Below are 17,036 nucleotides of genomic sequence, written 5' to 3' on the forward strand. Positions count from 1 at the left end.
CTAGGCTGATTCACGAGCTGGAGAAGCGCACTAAGAAGTTCGTCGTTCTGTACGCCCACCGATTTGTCGTCCCCGTCCACTACAAGAAGTACGGCTACACTCAGCGTCCCAAGAGCGGTACGCTGACAGCCGTGCACTCTTGCCTCCTTGAGGACATCGTGGGACCTACAGAGATCGTCGGCAAGCACGTCAGACACGCCGTGCAAGGCACCTCCACCCTCGTAGTCCGCCTCGACTCCCGAGACAAGAGCAAGGACAATCTGGAAGAGAAGCTTGACGCCTTTGCCACTGCGTACAACGCGCTCACCAAGAAGGAAGTCGTCTTTGAATTCGATTGTTGATGAACGGTGTTGGGGATCTGGGGCATTTTGTGACGACAATGGCATAGATTTGCATTTTGTGCGGCCAACGCCAGTTAAAGTACAGAAGTAATGTGGAACAGGCATGTTGTGCGGCCAATGCTAATTAGACAACGGAATTGATGTGGAACAGGCATGTTGTGCGGCCAACGCCAGTTAAAGTACAGAAGTAATGTGGAACAGGCATGTTGTGCGGCCAATGCTAATTAGAGTACGGAATTGATACAGCCCAGCTGAACATGGGTGGCTTTCCACAGGTCGCTCTGCAGCGATATCTCGGTCTCCCTTTGGGAGATCGCCAAGCAGAGGACATCGGTGACAATGTTACTGTCGACGCGAGTCACAGCCTGGCCGGTAATGTCAAAGTCTCCTGCGCACGTTGTGAGCTCGTCTGTGGGCTCTTCAGCCTCGACGTCTTCCAGGTTGAGAAGGGGCGAGGCACCCTTGATAGTTTTTTTTGCCCTGACGTACATCTGATATTCCGCGCAGAGTCCTTGGGGGACTGGTTTCGAAAGAACAGTCTCAACTTCTCGTTGAAGCAGCCCAGGAAGGTCCTCCGGAGGTGGCACGGCCGCCAGCTGCACATGCCTCGACACTAGGTCCTTTGTCGAGGTGAGCAGACATTCGGCAGCAGAAATGACGTCAGGACAAGCAAGTTTTTGTCCGATGATCGCGGCTGGTGTTAACGATACCCATGCCTCACAGATCAGTGGCTGCGCATCCTCCTGCAAGCGCCTTTCTGTTCGATTCATCACAATATATAATATCACGGCGCTAATTCGTGTTCGCCGGAGTTCGGTTCCATAACGAAGCGAGTGCCCTCTGGCGACCTCGGAAAGCCGCAGTCGGTGAGGGAATTCATGAATGTGGCTCTCTGGAGTCTAGGCACAGGTATCACTGGCTCAGGAGGCGGTATCGGTGGGGGCAAGCGATCGTTGGTTCCGAGTCTGTTGACGACGAGTGGAAACCACTTACTGATGATAGTATAGGTCAGTGTACAGCTGATTCAAACTCCGATCTACCCCGCGCACCGGCACTACGTACTGCAGGCACTGGCGCTGCCGTTCTCCTGGATCCGTAGGACAGTGGTAGTAGTGAGCCACCGCCAAGCCTCTGAAGGCCGTAAGGAGCGTGTGAAACTTTCTTTGCAGATCATCCACCAGTGCTACATGTTGCTGTTGCAACTACCCTGCAGCACTCACCAGTAGGTCTAGCTGTGAGCGGGATTTTAGGTCAACCAGCGCTGCCGTCTTGCGAGTTTCTTCCTTGAGAAGGGACGTCAGGGAGTCGGCATGAGCCTTAGAGCGCCGGGCTCTGTCCCTTGACTCGACTGCTTGCCTCCAATAGTCATTCATCAGCGCGGACACGTCGCGATAATCATCATCTCCATCCGTAGAGAAAATCGAGAGACACCGTTGCATGGAGAATTTGCCACTTTCTCGCATGCACGTCAGCGTAGGGTCCTCTTCAGACGAAACGAGACCAAAAAAGTTGACTAGAGGCACTGACGGCAGACCTTTTGGATTGAGTATGTTAGAGGTGAGCTATGGAGACCCTCCACACCAGACACGTAACGAAGCCACATCAGAGGAGTCGACAGTCGGTCTACCCTCAGAATCGTCTTCTCTATTAGAAGACGAAGACGCCGCGCGAGGCGTGGAGTTGCTGCGTGCCGTCCCTTGTAAGACTGTACAGGGGAGAGATATCACGGAGGACGAGCGCTTCTTTATGCAAAGTTGGAGCAATCAGTGGCGCTCCGTACCTTTGCCAGCTCTTTTTTTCAGCAAAGCGCTAACAGCGCCGCACCCGTTGCCGAACGAGTTGGTGTTTAAGGCACGTGACTTCAACGCCCCCGAGGGTTGCAGCTCTCCGTGGTGGGTGTACATGGGAATTCTGGCCCGGCTACACCTGAGAACTGAGAAGGACTCATTTAGACTCAGACACATCGTATCCGTTGAGATAGCCCCGGCTTCGGTTGACTCGGCTGACTGGAAAATGGGTACACTGGCGCACTCCACAGTGGTTGTTAATCAGGTTGATTGGCGCCTCTCTCTCTGCTGCGTCGACCATGCAGTGTATACGTCAGAGCGAACTACGACGGAGTACGACATCCGTGAGGACATGCCTCCCTGTCTACACCCGGATGATGGCTCGGTGGAGATTCGACTGGGACTCTTCCCCACGATGTATACTCTGGAACGTATCAAGATGAAGTCCGTCTCTGTAAGACCAACGGCGGGGCTGCTGAATCTTGGTGCCACCTGCTATCTGAACTCGTTGCTGCAGACTCTGTTCCATGTAGGCGCCTTTCGCGCTGGTATTTTTCGAGCTACGGTGGATACTGACCGAACGAAGCTTCTCACAGCGCCGGCGCCGCCTCTGCAGGAAGAAGCCACTTGGCGCGCGCCGCTGGAAAAGATATCGGTAGTGGACCCTGCGGAAGAAGGTGGCCTAGCGGACCCAGTGAACTCGTCGTTCCAGGAGCTTACTGCCAACGGTGGATTACTCAGCGCGTTGCAGGCGCTGTTCTTCCGGATGACCAAGGCGGCGAATGCCCTTGACACGCGTGAGGTTATCCAGGCCTTCGGCTGGAGCGAGCTGGAGATGTACGAGCAGCACGACGCTCAGGAGCTCAACCGCCTTCTCTGTGATCGGCTTGAGACGGAGCTCAAGGGGACACCGGAGGAAGGCCTGGTTGAAGCTCTGTTCGAGGGTGAATTCGAACAGGTCATCGAGTGCACAGATGTGGAGTTTGTCTCCCGCCGTAAGGAGACTTTCTCAGACATCCAACTGGATGTGAAGAACATCCCAAATCTGATAGAAGCTCTGAAGATGTACACTGAAATCGAGGTGCTTGAGGGTGAGAACCTTTACCATGCCGAATTCCACGGGCCGCAACGGGCTCGGAAGTACGCTCGGTTCCTGAGATTTCCTCCAGTGGTGCAGTTTCACCTGAAACGGTTCACTTTTGACCCCACGACCCTCGACATGGTGAAGGTGTACGACCGCTTTGAGTTCCCAGAGGAGGTGGACCTTTCGGAGTTTGCGGCTGGTAGCGGTCTCTATGACCTTTGCGGCGTGCTGGTCCACCAGGGGTGCGTTAACAGCGGCCACTATTACGCGTTCACCAAGCGACCTGACTCGCCGTGGGTGAAGTATGACGACGACCAGGTTACGGTTGTGAAGGACGTGCATGCTGTGGGAGATAACTTCGGAGGACGCACAATCCATCCTTGGAATTACTTCGAAGTCATCTCCACGGACTCGATCAAGCGACTGCATTCGGCGTACGTGCTCTTCTACATCCGCAGAGACGCGATGGTGGCAAACTTCTGCAGGGAGCCGAGCTCTCCAGCTTCGCGGATGGAGCACCTGACGGGAGATAAGCTCCTTCAGCCAGTGGACCCTGCGGACGCCAATCCCCTGCTCGCGAAGAGGTTTGCCCTGATGGACTATGAGATGGAGGTCTTCAACCGGGCGCAGCATGATCTCAGCACTTTTGTGCGTGTACGACTGCACACCGACGAGAGTCTCCGTCAGCTGCATCCGTTCCCCAATGGGGCGTTGGCGACCTACAGTCCTCTTGTCACTCTTAAGGTGGACGGCGGCTTGAAGACCGAAGCCCTGTGGTCGTACATCTACAATGGAAACGTCGGCTACGAGTACCAAGCCCGCGGACTTGTTCCCTGCTTGTACTGGGTAGACTCGGAGCCCTGGTCGTCCAACCAGGAGACGGAGACGACAAAGCTCTGGCCTGTCGATCTACACAAGAACGAGAAGGAGGTCGATATGCGTACGGCATGTGCCCTTGTCAAAGACGACCGGCGTGCCCTGTTCCTGCCATTCGTAGCCATCGACCTCATCATTCAGCCCATGCCTGTGGGTGGCTCGAGAGAACACCAACGAATTGCAGCCATCCAACGCCTAACTGTCCAGACTCAGGTTTCCATGGTTAAGTTCTACGACAACTCCTCGTCGCTCTGGAATGAGCACCACTATAGGTACTTGGGGCTTGTGGACTGCAAGTCACCCAGTCTCCTGACCTCAATAAAGCGCCTCGTTTCTGCAGAGTGCCCCGAGGCCAACCTGGACTCCATGACCTACGAGTCGGAAAACTCGAGACAGTCTCGAGACGCTGCAGGGGTGGGCGTCGTCGTTTACGATGAGCGTCCGCAGCGTCGCGGGGTGCAGGAGGCGGTGCAGGACTACCTTGAGCATTTTGCACGGGGCGTGTGTTTCCCGACGAACGCTGAGAAGCATTCAATGGAAGAGATGGTGTACGAGGCTTATGAGACACCAGTGACAGAGCCCATGTTCCGCCTTTATTTTGGAGAGTCTAGCGTTAACGCAGGAATTCCCGACCCGCTTAAGGAACCTCTCATTCCTCTGATACCTTCCATCAGCCCCCGGGAGGCGGAGGAGGCCGCGCACTTTGTGGGTCTCTTTGGCCTCGGTTATTCAGACGCGCAGCGTGGAGGTACAGGTTCTGGACTTTCTTCGGTGGAGAGGCGTTTCCACCAACGTTGCCGGCGGTTACGTCGACGAACCAGCCAGCCCCACCACGAAACTTATGTCCCGTATACTGGTGGCGAAGGTCGACACTCGAATCCCATTGTACGTGTTTTGGTCCTGGGTGGCGTGGCGGCTGGGATTCGACAAGACCCACATGGTCCACGTGAAGCCGACAGGCAGCTCGTTGGAGTGCGCACCAGCGATGGTGTACGACGAGAGACAGTTCGGACTGCATATGCTGGACTTGGACCACTCCGTCGACCGATTCCGCATCTTTTTCGTAGTGTATCCTGTGCCTGCGGCTCGTCTGTTCGTTGCCCCGATATCGGCGGCTGTGGTGCGTGTCGCCAATCACTTCGGAGAGTTGGTTGCTGCGGCTTTTGTGGACTTGAGTTCAGATTCAGTGCCGCTTATTGACGTGGTGTCATCGATGGCTCAACAACAGGCCCCCCAACTACAGGATCGGTGGCCAGAGATGGACATCAGCACGCTGCCGTTCTCCCTGTTACATCTGTAGGGTTGGGGTCTTACGTTTATCCAGCGTCGACTCTGGAGGCTACCATTTTGTTCATCGTTTCCGCATGCCCGTGGCGTCGATATCTCGGCTTGCCACTCAGTGGGTGGTGTTTCCATCTTTGGAGTTGCCACCAGAGGCGGAAACGGACAAAGTAAGAGTTGTGAGGCTGCAGAACGTGATGTCAACCGATCCCCGAATCATGGGCGACTACGTGTCGCCTACCATGTTCCTGGTTCTCTCTACGACTGACACCCTTGAGGACGTGAAAAGGCGCCTGCGCCCACAAACTAGTCCGGTGCGCTGGTGGGTGGAGGATTTGGGCAGGCTGCGCCTGCTGCGCAACGACGACGTCGTCCTCAGAGACTTGAGTCGAGATAAACTGCTGCCAGACCCCATTCCGGTTGGCGGGACTGACGTTCCTCTGAGTGTGTATTCGCTGGTAGCTGAGCACAGCTACCTGCTTCCAATGAAGAAGGAGAGGTCTCTGAACATCCGTGGTTGTGAGAATTAGGCTCACTGTTGCACCCATGACTGGGTCTGGGAGTTCCAAATAAGCTTAGGCTTGGTTTTTGAATGGGTGGGCTTGGGTGCGTTGGGCTTGGATTCGTCGGGCTTGGATGCGTTGGCCTTGGAGGCGCTGCTCGCTTTCGGTGGCTGCACGAAATTGCCAGTGGAGGTTGGCTGTTGCCTGCTAAGCCTCTTTTGTTGTTCATGTGAAATGACAACCTTTGGAATCGCGGGTGGCTTTGCTGGAACCCCAGTCCTTTCCCGGCTAAACACGTTGCTTCCGCCTTTTTTGCACAGCAATTCGTCTGCAGGTGAAAAGGTCCACATGCTGTGGAAGCTGAGGGCGGAGCTCACCAATAGAGGAGCCCCTTCCTGTTCCTCGTACGTTAAGATCATAATGATATTTTTCGCAACCACTTGGTGACAGCTTAGTCAGACCGTCGACAGCAGTTTACAAAACACAGAGCTTACTCGCTGCTCGCAAGTCGTTTGAGACGACGATTTCTTAGCAGCGTCCGGGTGTACCTGGCCACCGCAGCGACACCGTAGACCGCAGCTACCAACAGCCCAACGCAATAGAGCAGGAAGACGGTCGACACGCGGCACTCTCCTGTGATTACGGGCTGGTTCTCAGGGGCTGCGTCGAGAACGGTTTCCAGTTCTCCTGCGCAGGTCAGCAACGGGGGCGCTAGAAACCTCAGCACTCCCTTTCGGTAGTCTGGACACACGCAGGGTCGCACAACGCTGGGCGTGCACTGGTTTCTGCCTTCCGCCAACAAGGTGCAGGCGTAGGTCACTGCCAAGCAGCCTCTGCCTGCTTGAACGTCGTCGCATGTGGGTGCCTCCTCGTCAAACTTGAGGTCGGTCAGCTCGGACAGCCCCATCATTGCCCGGGTGGCCTTGACGTACTTGCGATAGAGCGTCTGATTTATGTTATTCGACCTGCGCAGCGGTTTCGGCTTCGGAGTGGATGGCGGATGGGGAATGTGTTCTACGGTTGGGAAATCGTCCGCCTCTACCGGGGCGTGCGGCGCATAGGTGCCTTCTGCAGCTAGGCGCGTGATCTCATCTGCGAATCCAGGCATCGCTAGGGCAGTGACAAGCCACAGATTCATCTGCACACAGGTGCAATCTACTGACACAACAAGTCACGTCTTTTGAACATCTCCCATCAGTAGGGCGTCCCGAGTGGGGTCTGCCAGTTTCAAACAGGAGTAGTTATCTGCGTCAAACCAGATCTGTGGTCTCACTAGCTTCTGTACCGACGATGCTGGAGTGTACATGGTTGATTATACTCTCCTCGAGGGTCTGGCAGTCACCCGACGCCAGAACCAGCAGCGCACACCATGTGATACGCATTGAATATGTGTGAAAAAACCGTATCGGATAACGACAACATGACAGGGTACACATGCTGGTCTTAAACATAACAGAACGACCTATTGGGTGACGAGAATTCCAAAAGTCTCATTCCACACCGGCTTCGGCGGAGAGGTTGATTTTTTTAGCTCGGGCGAATCCTTCGTACGTACAGCCTCGATTTTTGGTTTTGGTGTCTCGCTTTTGGATGTAATAGCCAGGCGCTCGAATCCAGGCATCGTTGGGGTTTGGTGACTGACGGGCGCGGCCTCATTCCCAGCCATCATTAGCCGATTCACGCGGGATTTCTTGCTCTCCGACCGTTTTAGTTTGGGCCGGCGCCGCGGCTGGGATGCAACAGACTCGACTTTCGGCGACAAACTGGCTTGGTTATTGATGGGCGCGACCTCATGCCCAGCCACCATTCGCCGACTCACGCGGAATTCCTCGCTGTTCGACGCTTGTAGTTTGGGCCGGCGCCGGAGATTGCGTTCCAAGTAAATGTTGTTCGAAACTGCTGACGGCGACCTGCGGTTTTTGCAGACAGGGACAGGCGGACATAGCAGGCCGGACGCCGTCAGTGTCTCGCTTTCCCACGCAACATACTCGGCATTCGGCAACAAGGAGGCTTGGTGTCTGACGGGCGCGACATCATAGAATATCTCGCTCTCCGACATTTGTTGTTTGCGCCAGCGCTGCAACTCGCATTCCAAGTGAATGTCGTCCGAAACTGCCGACGACAAGGTGCTGTTTCTGCAGGCAGGGACAGACGGAGATAGCATGCTGGCCGCCCTCAGTGTCACGCTTTCCGAGACATCATGGAACTTTTCGCTTTCCGAGAGTCGTTGTTTGCGCCCACGCTGGAACTTACGTTCCAATTGATTGTTGTTCGGAACTGCCGACGGCGAGGTGCTGTTTCTCCAGTCAGGGACATGCGCAAACTGGCTGGACGCCTTTGAACTGGAAACCTTGGAAGCCTTGGAAGCCTTGGTAGCCTTGGAAGCCTTGGAAGTTTCGGCAAGTGTCGATTTGGTCATTCCATCGGAAACCTCAGAAGTTTGATTAGGTTGCAACGATTCGGCGTTTTGGTAAGGTCGCAGCGATTCGGCGTTTTGATTAGGTTGCAACGATTCGGCGTTTTGATTAGGTTGCAACGATTCGGCGTTTCGGTAAGGTTGCAGCGATTCGGTGTTTTGGTTGGCAGCTTTCGTCTCAGCCGATGGCAGTTCGTGCTTGCGAAGAAACCGACGGAAGCGGTTGAAAACACCTGGTCGTCTCATCAAGATGAAGGTCTCGGCAGAAGGGACTGAAGTATCGGCGGCTCCGCTCAGGGACGTCTGGCCAGCCCAGGGCGCGTGCTCCCTGGGATTCATTGATATCAGATTGGTATTGACCAGATTGGTGCTGGCGACAAAGAGATGGCTTCGAGTCCTTTGTTGACAGTTGCGTGTCACAATCATTTCCTCAAAATGGGTGTATTCTACGGGTTGTTAGTATGCAGCCTGCCCCAGTAAACTGACTAAGCGTGACGCTTCCCTGCTGGCAGTCAATCTGCATATTCGCTGAATGCAGTACCAGATGCCGTCGGAGCCCATGGGCCGGGATAAAGGCCCTAACCCGTGGGTAGTTGTACTTGTGATCCTGTCAGTAGTTCTGTTTACCACTCTCGTCGTCGCACTGGTCCTTTGTTTCCATTACCACGGGTGTTGCGTGGCCGAGGTGGGAACGACCACCACAACCACAACCACAACGCTTCCTCCTACCCACACAGTCCAAACCATCGACATTGGCGGAGTGAAATTGGAGCTGTCAGATACGGATGTACGGGTTCTCCCCTCGTGAATGACGTGTTCCAATCGATGAATCCCTTGTGCCGTGATGTGGGATCCAGCCTGACATGTAGTCTCAGTCATCGTCCATTCGGCGAGAAGTGAAATTGGCAAAATGCCCGTCGAGAGATTCCTCACGGGGCTGCCGGAGGCGCGGCTTACGCTTCCCACGTTCGAGCCCAAGGACGAGCAGAATCCGCTGGTCGGCTTGGATGACGGTCTCTATCGGCGTGAGTGTCCAATGTGTTGTGAGAAGGTACGGCTGATCGCCGTGGGCACGTGCCCTCACTCGCTATGCGTGGTGTGCGCTGTGAGGCTGCGCGTAAAACAGAAGAAGCGCGAGTGCGAGTACTGCAAGAGCTTAAGCCCTCAGCTGGCCGTAACCACTCAGCTTGACGCGCGAACAATAGTGGATGTCGATACGACGCCGTTCGTTCATTGGAACCACGGCATGATCTGCGAAACCAAGAGCATTTCTCATCTCTGTCGCGATTTAGCGAGGCCATTTTTCTGTTGGTACGACGGAGCCGACTTCAAATCGTTTAAGAAATTGCAAGCTCATCTGCGAGGTCGGTTTCGCAGGAAACTGTGCGAACTGTGCGTATCTCATGGAGGTACAAAACTGCTTGTGAGGGATTGTTGGGTGACTGATTCAGTGCGAGCACTACACATACGACAGCAGCTACGACTTCAACAAGCACAAGCGTGAAGGCGAGCCCAATCTGAGACCACCGATCGCCCCTCACCCGCGCTGTCCTTGGTGTCGATCAGACCACTTTGACCAGGAAGCGCTGATAGACCATTTCGTAGGTTGTCCTGGCTTTCTCTAACCAGCGACAAGTACACTTTGAGTGCTCCATCTGCTCAGCCTCGCTTGTACTTGCACAGGAAGACCCCACTCCGGCAATGTTCCCAAATGTACAGGAGCTGTTGCTTCACCAGGAGAGACAACACTACCCCTGTCCCTATCATGATACCTGCTTGATGGTGTGCTTCAAGTCTCCCTTTGACCTGCAAATGCACCTGAGCAAGACGCACAACGACTCAGGTGGATCTCTTGCAAAGCGTGGGCGCGGGATACAAGTGACGCTGCAGGAGTTGCAATCCGCCCATGAAGAGATGGAGCCCAGAGAGGGTCGCGGTGCTCGCCGAAGACCTCCAGCGGAGAGACCTCCCGAAAGGTCTCCTCGTGAGCGAAAAAATGCTCAGGTCCTCACACTGTCGAAGCAGAACAGGGATCTGTTGAAACGTCATGTCCTGTGGCGTTTTAAGAAGCAGATTTCTGAGGAGGATCGAGTTGTAGCTGGCGAGCGCCTGCAAGAGGGCATCGAACAGCTGCCTGATGACTTTCAGAAAAACACGATTCGTTTAAGTCAACAGATGCACGACCCCAGGATGACCCCTACAGCCATGTTTGACCTGGTGCAGCACCTCGTAACTGTGGACGCCGTCCTTGCAGACGTGCCGCCTATCGATCTGTCCTGGCGACGGTTGCATGTCCCCACCTTTTGTGAGCTCATCTACTTGGTGGTCATATCGTACCCTCTGGTTGGAAGGCGCCCCGCGATCGAAGCCGCCCTGAAGGATTTAGTGTTCGACTCGGGAGCTAGAACAATTCGGGCAGCACCGAAGCAGCTCCCTGTCCTGCCCAGTGCCGTTCCCGACTCCACAGACGGCATCCCAGCGCCGTTTAGGAGTCGTGTTGTCATCAAAGACAGCTTCCAGAAGTCCCTGCAACTGGCGCTGAAGACGCTCCGTCATGGGTGTCGCGTAGCGGTCTCTCGACTGTCACCCAGCCAACAAGATATCCTAAGCAACTACGCCAAGGAGAGCCGGCTGCAGCTGACTCCGCTTCACGAGGTGCTTAGCGATGCCGTCGGTCCTCGAACCTGTGATCAAATCCTAGCACTGCGGGCTGACTACTTCAGGGCGAAGATGTTGCAGGATGAACCTCTTTGGGTGGAGCGATGTTGGCACACGTTTATTGACGTGGGACAGGAGCAGCGAGATTTGGTCGCGGATTTTCTACTCATGTCAGAAGAGTTGCCTGAGCCTGTGTCCCCTGAATCGACCAACGGCCCAGAAGAGTTCCCCACCCTGGACGGCGAGCCTGTCACGCCAAGGGCTAGGATGCCCGAGAGGAGCAAACCTGACGGCTGCGATTTTCCGTCACTGGGCGATTCCATGCCAGATGCATACAAGAGGGTGCCCCGACCAAAGATGAGGCAGGTCACCACCAGAACGGTTTCGTTGGCTGAGTTTGCCACTAAACCCAAGGTTGTCAAGAGAAACATGATATTGACTGACGACGACGAAACATTCCCATCGCTACTTTCCTGTCAGGATGCTCAGTTAGATCGAGACAAACGGGTGGAACGGACATTCAAAAAGATGCTGGCTAAGAAAAAGCCCCTACCCACCCCTGCTGTCGAGCCTGAATTCCCTTCTTTAGGCGGCGACATTATCCGACGAGTTCCACCAGTGAAAGCAGTGCCTGCTGTGAAAGCGGCGTCTCCTGCGTCCCGCGTCGTTCGAGTCAACCCGGCGGACTCACTGGGAACTGTTTCTTTGGAACCGTTCAGCTTCCCCTCTCTCATTGGTAACACTCCTGCGGTCTCACCCACTCCTGGATCTGCAGCGGTCGGTAGAGGCTTCCTGAACGCACATCGCCCTGCTGGTCATCCCAAACCGGAGTCTTCTCCCAAGCTCAGAAAGGCCGACATCCCCCCTCTGACAGCGTTTCCATCTCTGGAGGACGATTGCTTGCCCGAGACGACTACAAAGATGTGCAATTTTTGCGGCTCTCGACAGAGAAATGCGCATGTGGTGAGTTGTTGGGCCTGCAGACGTTTTCTAAAGTAATCATATCTTTGACTTCGCAAAGCACCCGTCTATCTCGTTGCTCTCTGCTGCGGTGCGGGACGCCTTCTCGTTGTCTTGGGGCGCCTAACACATGTGCCTCTCACAAAGTTCTTGTTCTTCGCTAACTATGGATTTAGTACCCCTGTCTCTGAAAGCGCTACACCTCCATGTGCGTCGACTTCCTCTAACATTCAAGTCGTTTCCTATCGCCTCTCGACATATCAGTCACCATCAACCCAAGTGCGTCTTCGCCTCTGTTGGACGACCGATTCTACCGCAGATTCGATGGGAAACGACAGCGAGGCTGAACAGTGTTTACCAAAGAGAGGCCAACAGGATCCTACAGCACCTGGCTGAGCACTTCGAAAAGGCCAAGGAGGACGGCGCACAGTGGATCGAAGCGGTCGACTTCGATCTGGGAGACGGCGTGCTCCAGGTCGACATTATAGACAAGGTGGGTGAGTGAAGCTGTCACATCCAGTTCGGAAATGACAGCAGTCTCTTGTTAAATAAGCACTACGTTACCACCCAGATATGGTACTCGTCCCCTGCGAGCGGTGCTAACTATTTCGAGTTCGACGACACAAACTCGTGGACGAGTTTGCGGAATGGTAAAACTATCATAGAACAGGTGGCTGAGGATTTGGCAGCCCTTACCGAGCGAGACATCTATGTACCCTATGTTCGTGATCAGCAGTAGATACGCCAAAATCGCGATTTCCGCAGCTGATGTTGTGGGTGTTTAGGTTACATTGGATTCAGAAATCGGCATCGGAAGTCAGAAATGGATGCGATAATGCGGAGTAGGTCTCTCAGGTCCCATTTGTCGGCGGGGATTCTTCATGAGGACGAGAGGTACTCTGACCTGGAGGAGCCACCAGCGCAGACTGTGAACCTCAAGGACGCGCTATTGCCTCATACATATGACACAGGTGGGGCTTCCCGCAGCCTCTCACATCTAGCGAAGGTCCGCAACCAGAAGCGTTCGGAACTTTTAAGAAGCGCCTTCTATCGGGATCTGGAGTTTAAATCTGAGTCCGAGTCTGGCTTGTCAGACGTGGCCGACAACCATCAGGAGTCTCATAGCGGCAGCCATTTCTTTGCCGAGCTGGATGAGCAGTTACAATTTCGCCACTCTCACTCCAATTCCAACAGCAGAACCAGCTCTCCAGAGAATCGGCCGCCGCCAAAACGAGCTCGGACCTCCGTAGGCGTGCGGACCGGCGAACGCACCCAGCCCTGCATGATCTGCTTGTGCACAGACATCGACAAGCCTAGCTCCACCAACGCGTGCTCTCACGTCTTCTGCTTTGAGTGCCTGGTCAAGTGGTCAGAAATGACGAACAAGTGTCCGATTTGCAAGCTGGAGTTCTCTCGGATAAAGTCCAAAGCCGAGGGGACCGCGCGTTCCATCCCTGTGGTCCGTAAGGATCTGCTTCGGCACCTGCGCGACGAGGAAGACTACTACTGTCTGCGCTGCGGCTCTTGCGAGTGTGTTGATACGGGCTACTTTGACTCAGACGCGGAGACGTCCTCTTGTTATGCGACGCTGTAGGCTGCACGAGGGCGTGCCACACCTACTGTGTAGGCCTAGACTCAGTTCCGGAAGACGACTGGTTCTGTGAACATTGCCTGCCCTACTTATCGGACATGGAGGCGGAGTTGATGGAGGCAGACGACGAGACCAATCAGAGCACCCCTGTGCCGACTCAACAGAGACCTCGCCAACCAAGACGACGGAGATTACGAGCTCTCGAGTCAAGCGACAATGAGCAGAGTCCCTCTTCACTACCGAGCCCCCGCTCGAGTACACGTACAGCATTTGCGGCCAACCTAAGACTTCCACCCACCAACAGTTTGTTCGATCGCGTGCGACAGCATGCTAGAGCCAAAGAACCATCTTTCCGTTTCGGGGGTCAAGCCGTCGACATCGACGCTCTGAGCAGCGACACTGACGTGAAGCCAGATCAAGCCTTGCGTCGACTGAGAAATGGTGTGGTGTGAAGGAAGAATTGGCAGTTTTCCTCATGACTGCGCTTCTGGAGTCTGATGCGGTGGAATCGGCACTCTTGGACGTGCTAGCGCCATACAAAGTTCAGTTGGACCAAGAGATCCAAGCCTACGTGGTGGAAATGCTGGCCAGTGAGTTGTCGCTGGCTGAAATTCCGGAGGATACTTGTCTGCGTGACCTTATCGGCCCTTTCCTCGTTGACGCCAGGTTGAGCGCAGATGTGCTGGAGCCAGTGTGTGCAAAAGTTCTCTCGGAGCTGCTGGCGCTACTCCCGAAGGAGACATCCACTATGGAATTGCTGGATGAAGCACTCACTCTGGGTGATGGCCTGGTGCAACAGAAGGGATTCTATGATCCGATGCTGGGGATGGACGAGGTGCAACTGAACATTAACAACTCCATTCCTCTCGATGAAGCCGTGCGCTTGAAGAAGGCGCAGGTCAAGGAGAAGCAGCGGCAGATGCAGCTGATGCAGCGGTGGGAGAAGGCTCGGGAGCCGCTTCCTGCACCCACGAGGCGGCACGGCGACGTTCGCGTCCGCGGCCTGACCGATATCATGGTGGACAAGTTCAATGTGGATGTGGAGGGGCGCCTGCTCCTGGAGGATGCCGCGTTGCGCATTGTCATCGGTCGCAAGTATGGTCTGCTGGGACGTAATGGTATCGGCAAGTCCACGTTCTTGTCAGCGGTGGCACGAAAGGCCATCCCCGGCTTGGCTGAGGAGCTTACTATCGGGTGCGTGGAGCAAGAGGTCACGTTTGGCGATGACGTCACCCCGCTTCAAGCTGTCATGTCGGTCGATGTGGAACGTTGTGACTTATTGAATGAGGCGGAGGAGCTCGAGACCAGGCAGGACGATCAATCCGGAGCCAGATTGCTCGCCATTTACGAGCGTCTCGAGTTCATCGACGCTCACAATGCTGAGGCGCAGGCCGCCACCATTCTTAGCGGGCTGGGTTTCAATAGCGAGAACATGAACCTGCCCGTTAGATTCCTCAGTGGAGGATGGCGGATGCGAGTCGTCTTGGCTCGAGCATTGTTTGCGGCACCCGACCTACTGCTGCTGGATGAACCTACCAATCATCTGGACCTGCACGCTGTTGCCTGGCTGTCGGACTATGTGGCACACAATGTCCGCACATGCATCATCGTTTCCCATGCCCGGCACTTCCTGAATGAGGTCTGCACAGATATCATTGACTACCGTGATATGAAGCTGATGTACTACAAGGGCAACTACGACGACTTCGAAAGGCTCCGGGCTGAGCGGCTTACCAACCAGAGAAAGCAGTACGATGCGCAGATGGAGAAGCGCGCCCACATCCAGAAATTCATTGACCGATTTCGCGCTAAGGCATCGAAGGCCACCCTCGTTCAGTCTCGTATCAAGGCGCTCAACAAGCTACCCATGCTGGACGCAGTTGGACAGGATCCCACGACGGTTTTCAATTTCGGAGACCCCGAGGAACTCCCCATCCCAATCATGCAGGTGAACGACGTGTCCTTCAACTACGGGGATAACGCTCCAGTCCTACGCGACGTGAACCTGTCCATTGATCTAGATTCACGGCTTGCCATTTGTGGCGTTAATGGTTCGGGCAAGTCCACCCTGCTGAAGTTGATAGTGGGCTTAGAAGAAGCCAAGTCGGGGTTAATTTTGCGTAATGGTAGGCTGCGAATCGGGTACTTCGCCCAGCATCACATGGACCAGCTGGATCTGACATTCAACGCTGTTCAGCAGCTGCAAGCGAAGTTCCCTGAGGCCAACATGAACGATGAGGCGGCCCGCAACTACTTGGCTCGATTTGGACTATCCGGTACGTTGGCTCTGGAGCCGCTATATGTGCTGTCTGGAGGGCAGAAGTCGCGGGTGGTCATGGCCCTGTTGGCCTTCCCAAAGCCACATATACTCGTGTTGGACGAACCGACCAACCATCTGGATCTGGACGCAGTTCAAGCTCTCATCGTGGCGCTCAACGAATTTCAGGGAGGCGTGGTCGTGGTAAGTCACGACGCGCATCTACTCGAATGCCTGGTGGACGATGTTCTACATGTCGAACCGAAAACGCAACATGTCGTTCGGTTCCGTTCGACTTTCAGCAACTACAAGAAACTCCTATTGAAGGGTGTTGACATCGAGACGTCGACTGAAGAGGATCTCATAGGCTTGTAGTGTACTCTCCTTCCCCCACGATGGTGAATTCTCGCAGAGTCTCCCAAAATGCGATACGTTCATCGCCTTCAAGAGAATCTACCAACTTGGCAGGCAGTACCTCGCCAGTGCTAAAAAGTCGTAGGGAGTGCACCTCAGAACCTTCAGTCCCAGGAAAGCCATGTGGGTCACGAAGATTAATGGGAGGGCCCCGAGCCAGAAGCTGCTTGGTTTCCTTGGCGCAGGTAGAGTTGGCCAATTGAGTTTTGTAGGCGGAGAATTGCGATCGTTGTAGGGATTGAATGCAACCCCAGCAGAAAAGCGCACCCCTCCAGCGGTCTCCGTCAAAGGCTTGGAACTCCACAAACGTGCTGGAATCGATGTCCTCGAAGCAGATCAAACAGGGGATCTCAGGAGGCGCAGGGCGCATGAATGTCTGATTTCCGATTCGGATCAGTTTTTTTCATCCATATGACTTGAATCGTACGCACACTACTCTCGTACACGTGCGGCTCTTTTCATACTACGGTTTGTTCTCGAAAACCGCCAAAATCCACTACAATACATGCCTAAAAGGGATGGCCCCCATCAATGCCGAGATCCGAAACGCCTTAAGCTTGACTCAGCAGCAAAATGTGACCTCAAGAAGAGACCGCTGGAAGCGCCGCTCCCACCGGCCAAGCGGCTGAAGTCGGAGACCTCGCTGGAACCAGAGGACGCTCCCGTCTGCAGAGCGATAGTCCCTTTCTCCGAGCCCTTGGTCACGAACGAGGTCCGAAGCCGAGCCCGTGACTGCTTGAGGCGGCTGCCGTTTTACTTGAACCCCTCGCGTTCTGAAGAGGAACGTATGATTCGAAAGTCCTAGATTGTTTCTCAATTAATGCGCCTTTCTAAAACTTCCGTCTCATCCAGCTAGGCGCTGCTCCAG

At 54.8% G+C, this 17,036-nt stretch overlaps 9 protein-coding genes across 18 annotated transcripts; 5 read left to right on the forward strand and 4 right to left on the reverse strand.

The window, feature by feature from the left end:
- KVP17_001181 (uncharacterized protein) lies at positions 1-341 on the forward strand (the record flags this gene model as incomplete). 2 transcript variants are annotated; one of them, XM_068516365.1, is made up of 1 exon in its annotated part: positions 1-341. In XM_068516365.1, a coding segment is annotated over one exon (341 nt), but the record flags the coding sequence as incomplete, so codon positions are not given. The 2 variants fall into 2 exon arrangements, with proteins under 2 accessions (XP_068372997.1, XP_068372996.1); XM_068516364.1 differs by having other exon boundaries at positions 24-341.
- Positions 342-565: 224 nt separating this feature from the next.
- On the reverse strand, positions 566-1,111 carry KVP17_001173 (uncharacterized protein; the record flags this gene model as incomplete). The annotated part of the gene is made up of 1 exon (XM_068516350.1): positions 566-1,111. The coding sequence occupies one exon, from the start codon at positions 1,109-1,111 to the stop codon at positions 566-568; it is 546 nt and encodes a 181-aa protein (XP_068372982.1).
- A 432-nt stretch (positions 1,112-1,543) lies between these two features.
- KVP17_001172 (uncharacterized protein) lies at positions 1,544-1,780 on the reverse strand (the record flags this gene model as incomplete). Its single annotated transcript, XM_068516349.1, has 1 exon — positions 1,544-1,780. One exon carries the CDS (start codon positions 1,778-1,780, stop codon positions 1,544-1,546), a length of 237 nt encoding a protein of 78 aa, XP_068372981.1.
- Positions 1,781-1,802: 22 nt separating this feature from the next.
- KVP17_001178 (uncharacterized protein) lies at positions 1,803-5,899 on the forward strand (the record flags this gene model as incomplete). Of its 3 annotated transcripts, XM_068516358.1 has the most annotated exons (4): positions 1,803-1,898; positions 1,926-4,793; positions 4,822-5,384; positions 5,413-5,899. In XM_068516358.1, 4 exons carry the CDS (start codon positions 1,803-1,805, stop codon positions 5,897-5,899), a joined length of 4,014 nt encoding a protein of 1,337 aa, XP_068372990.1. The 3 variants fall into 3 exon arrangements, with proteins under 3 accessions (XP_068372990.1, XP_068372989.1, XP_068372991.1); XM_068516357.1 differs by lacking the exon at positions 5,413-5,899 and having other exon boundaries at positions 1,890-4,793; positions 4,822-5,388; XM_068516359.1 differs by lacking the exons at positions 1,803-1,898; positions 1,926-4,793; positions 4,822-5,384 and having other exon boundaries at positions 5,453-5,899.
- A 463-nt stretch (positions 5,900-6,362) lies between these two features.
- KVP17_001176 (uncharacterized protein) lies at positions 6,363-7,010 on the reverse strand (the record flags this gene model as incomplete). The annotated part of the gene is made up of 1 exon (XM_068516354.1): positions 6,363-7,010. One exon carries the CDS (start codon positions 7,008-7,010, stop codon positions 6,363-6,365), a length of 648 nt encoding a protein of 215 aa, XP_068372986.1.
- Positions 7,011-7,334: 324 nt separating this feature from the next.
- On the reverse strand, positions 7,335-8,714 carry KVP17_001175 (uncharacterized protein; the record flags this gene model as incomplete). Of its 2 annotated transcripts, none has more annotated exons than XM_068516352.1 (1): positions 7,335-8,714. In XM_068516352.1, one exon carries the CDS (start codon positions 8,712-8,714, stop codon positions 7,335-7,337), a length of 1,380 nt encoding a protein of 459 aa, XP_068372984.1. The 2 variants fall into 2 exon arrangements, with proteins under 2 accessions (XP_068372984.1, XP_068372985.1); XM_068516353.1 differs by having other exon boundaries at positions 7,335-8,627.
- Positions 8,715-8,820: 106 nt separating this feature from the next.
- KVP17_001182 (uncharacterized protein) lies at positions 8,821-9,096 on the forward strand (the record flags this gene model as incomplete). Its single annotated transcript, XM_068516366.1, has 1 exon — positions 8,821-9,096. The coding sequence occupies one exon, from the start codon at positions 8,821-8,823 to the stop codon at positions 9,094-9,096; it is 276 nt and encodes a 91-aa protein (XP_068372998.1).
- Positions 9,097-9,198: 102 nt separating this feature from the next.
- KVP17_001157 (uncharacterized protein) lies at positions 9,199-16,129 on the forward strand (the record flags this gene model as incomplete). Of its 6 annotated transcripts, XM_068516318.1 has the most annotated exons (8): positions 9,199-9,711; positions 9,740-9,889; positions 9,918-11,909; positions 12,226-12,399; positions 12,427-12,641; positions 12,708-13,436; positions 13,466-13,938; positions 13,965-16,129. In XM_068516318.1, the coding sequence occupies 8 exons, from the start codon at positions 9,199-9,201 to the stop codon at positions 16,127-16,129; spliced, it is 6,411 nt and encodes a 2,136-aa protein (XP_068372950.1). The 6 variants fall into 6 exon arrangements, with proteins under 6 accessions (XP_068372950.1, XP_068372951.1, XP_068372948.1 ...); XM_068516319.1 differs by lacking the exons at positions 9,918-11,909; positions 12,226-12,399; positions 12,427-12,641; ... (1 more) ...; positions 13,466-13,938; positions 13,965-16,129 and having other exon boundaries at positions 9,199-9,792; XM_068516316.1 differs by lacking the exons at positions 9,199-9,711; positions 9,740-9,889; positions 12,226-12,399; ... (2 more) ...; positions 13,466-13,938; positions 13,965-16,129 and having other exon boundaries at positions 9,990-11,945.
- A 544-nt stretch (positions 16,130-16,673) lies between these two features.
- On the forward strand, positions 16,674-16,973 carry KVP17_001158 (uncharacterized protein; the record flags this gene model as incomplete). Its single annotated transcript, XM_068516322.1, has 1 exon — positions 16,674-16,973. One exon carries the CDS (start codon positions 16,674-16,676, stop codon positions 16,971-16,973), a length of 300 nt encoding a protein of 99 aa, XP_068372954.1.
- Between the last annotated feature and the right edge of the window lie 63 nt (positions 16,974-17,036).

Source organism: the organism of the source record quoted next (assembly GCF_019968985.1).
Source record: "MAG: Porospora cf. gigantea B chromosome Unknown PgB_NODE_57_length_51614_cov_128.903, whole genome shotgun sequence".
NCBI lineage: Eukaryota > Apicomplexa > Conoidasida > Eugregarinorida > Porosporidae > Porospora > Porospora cf. gigantea B.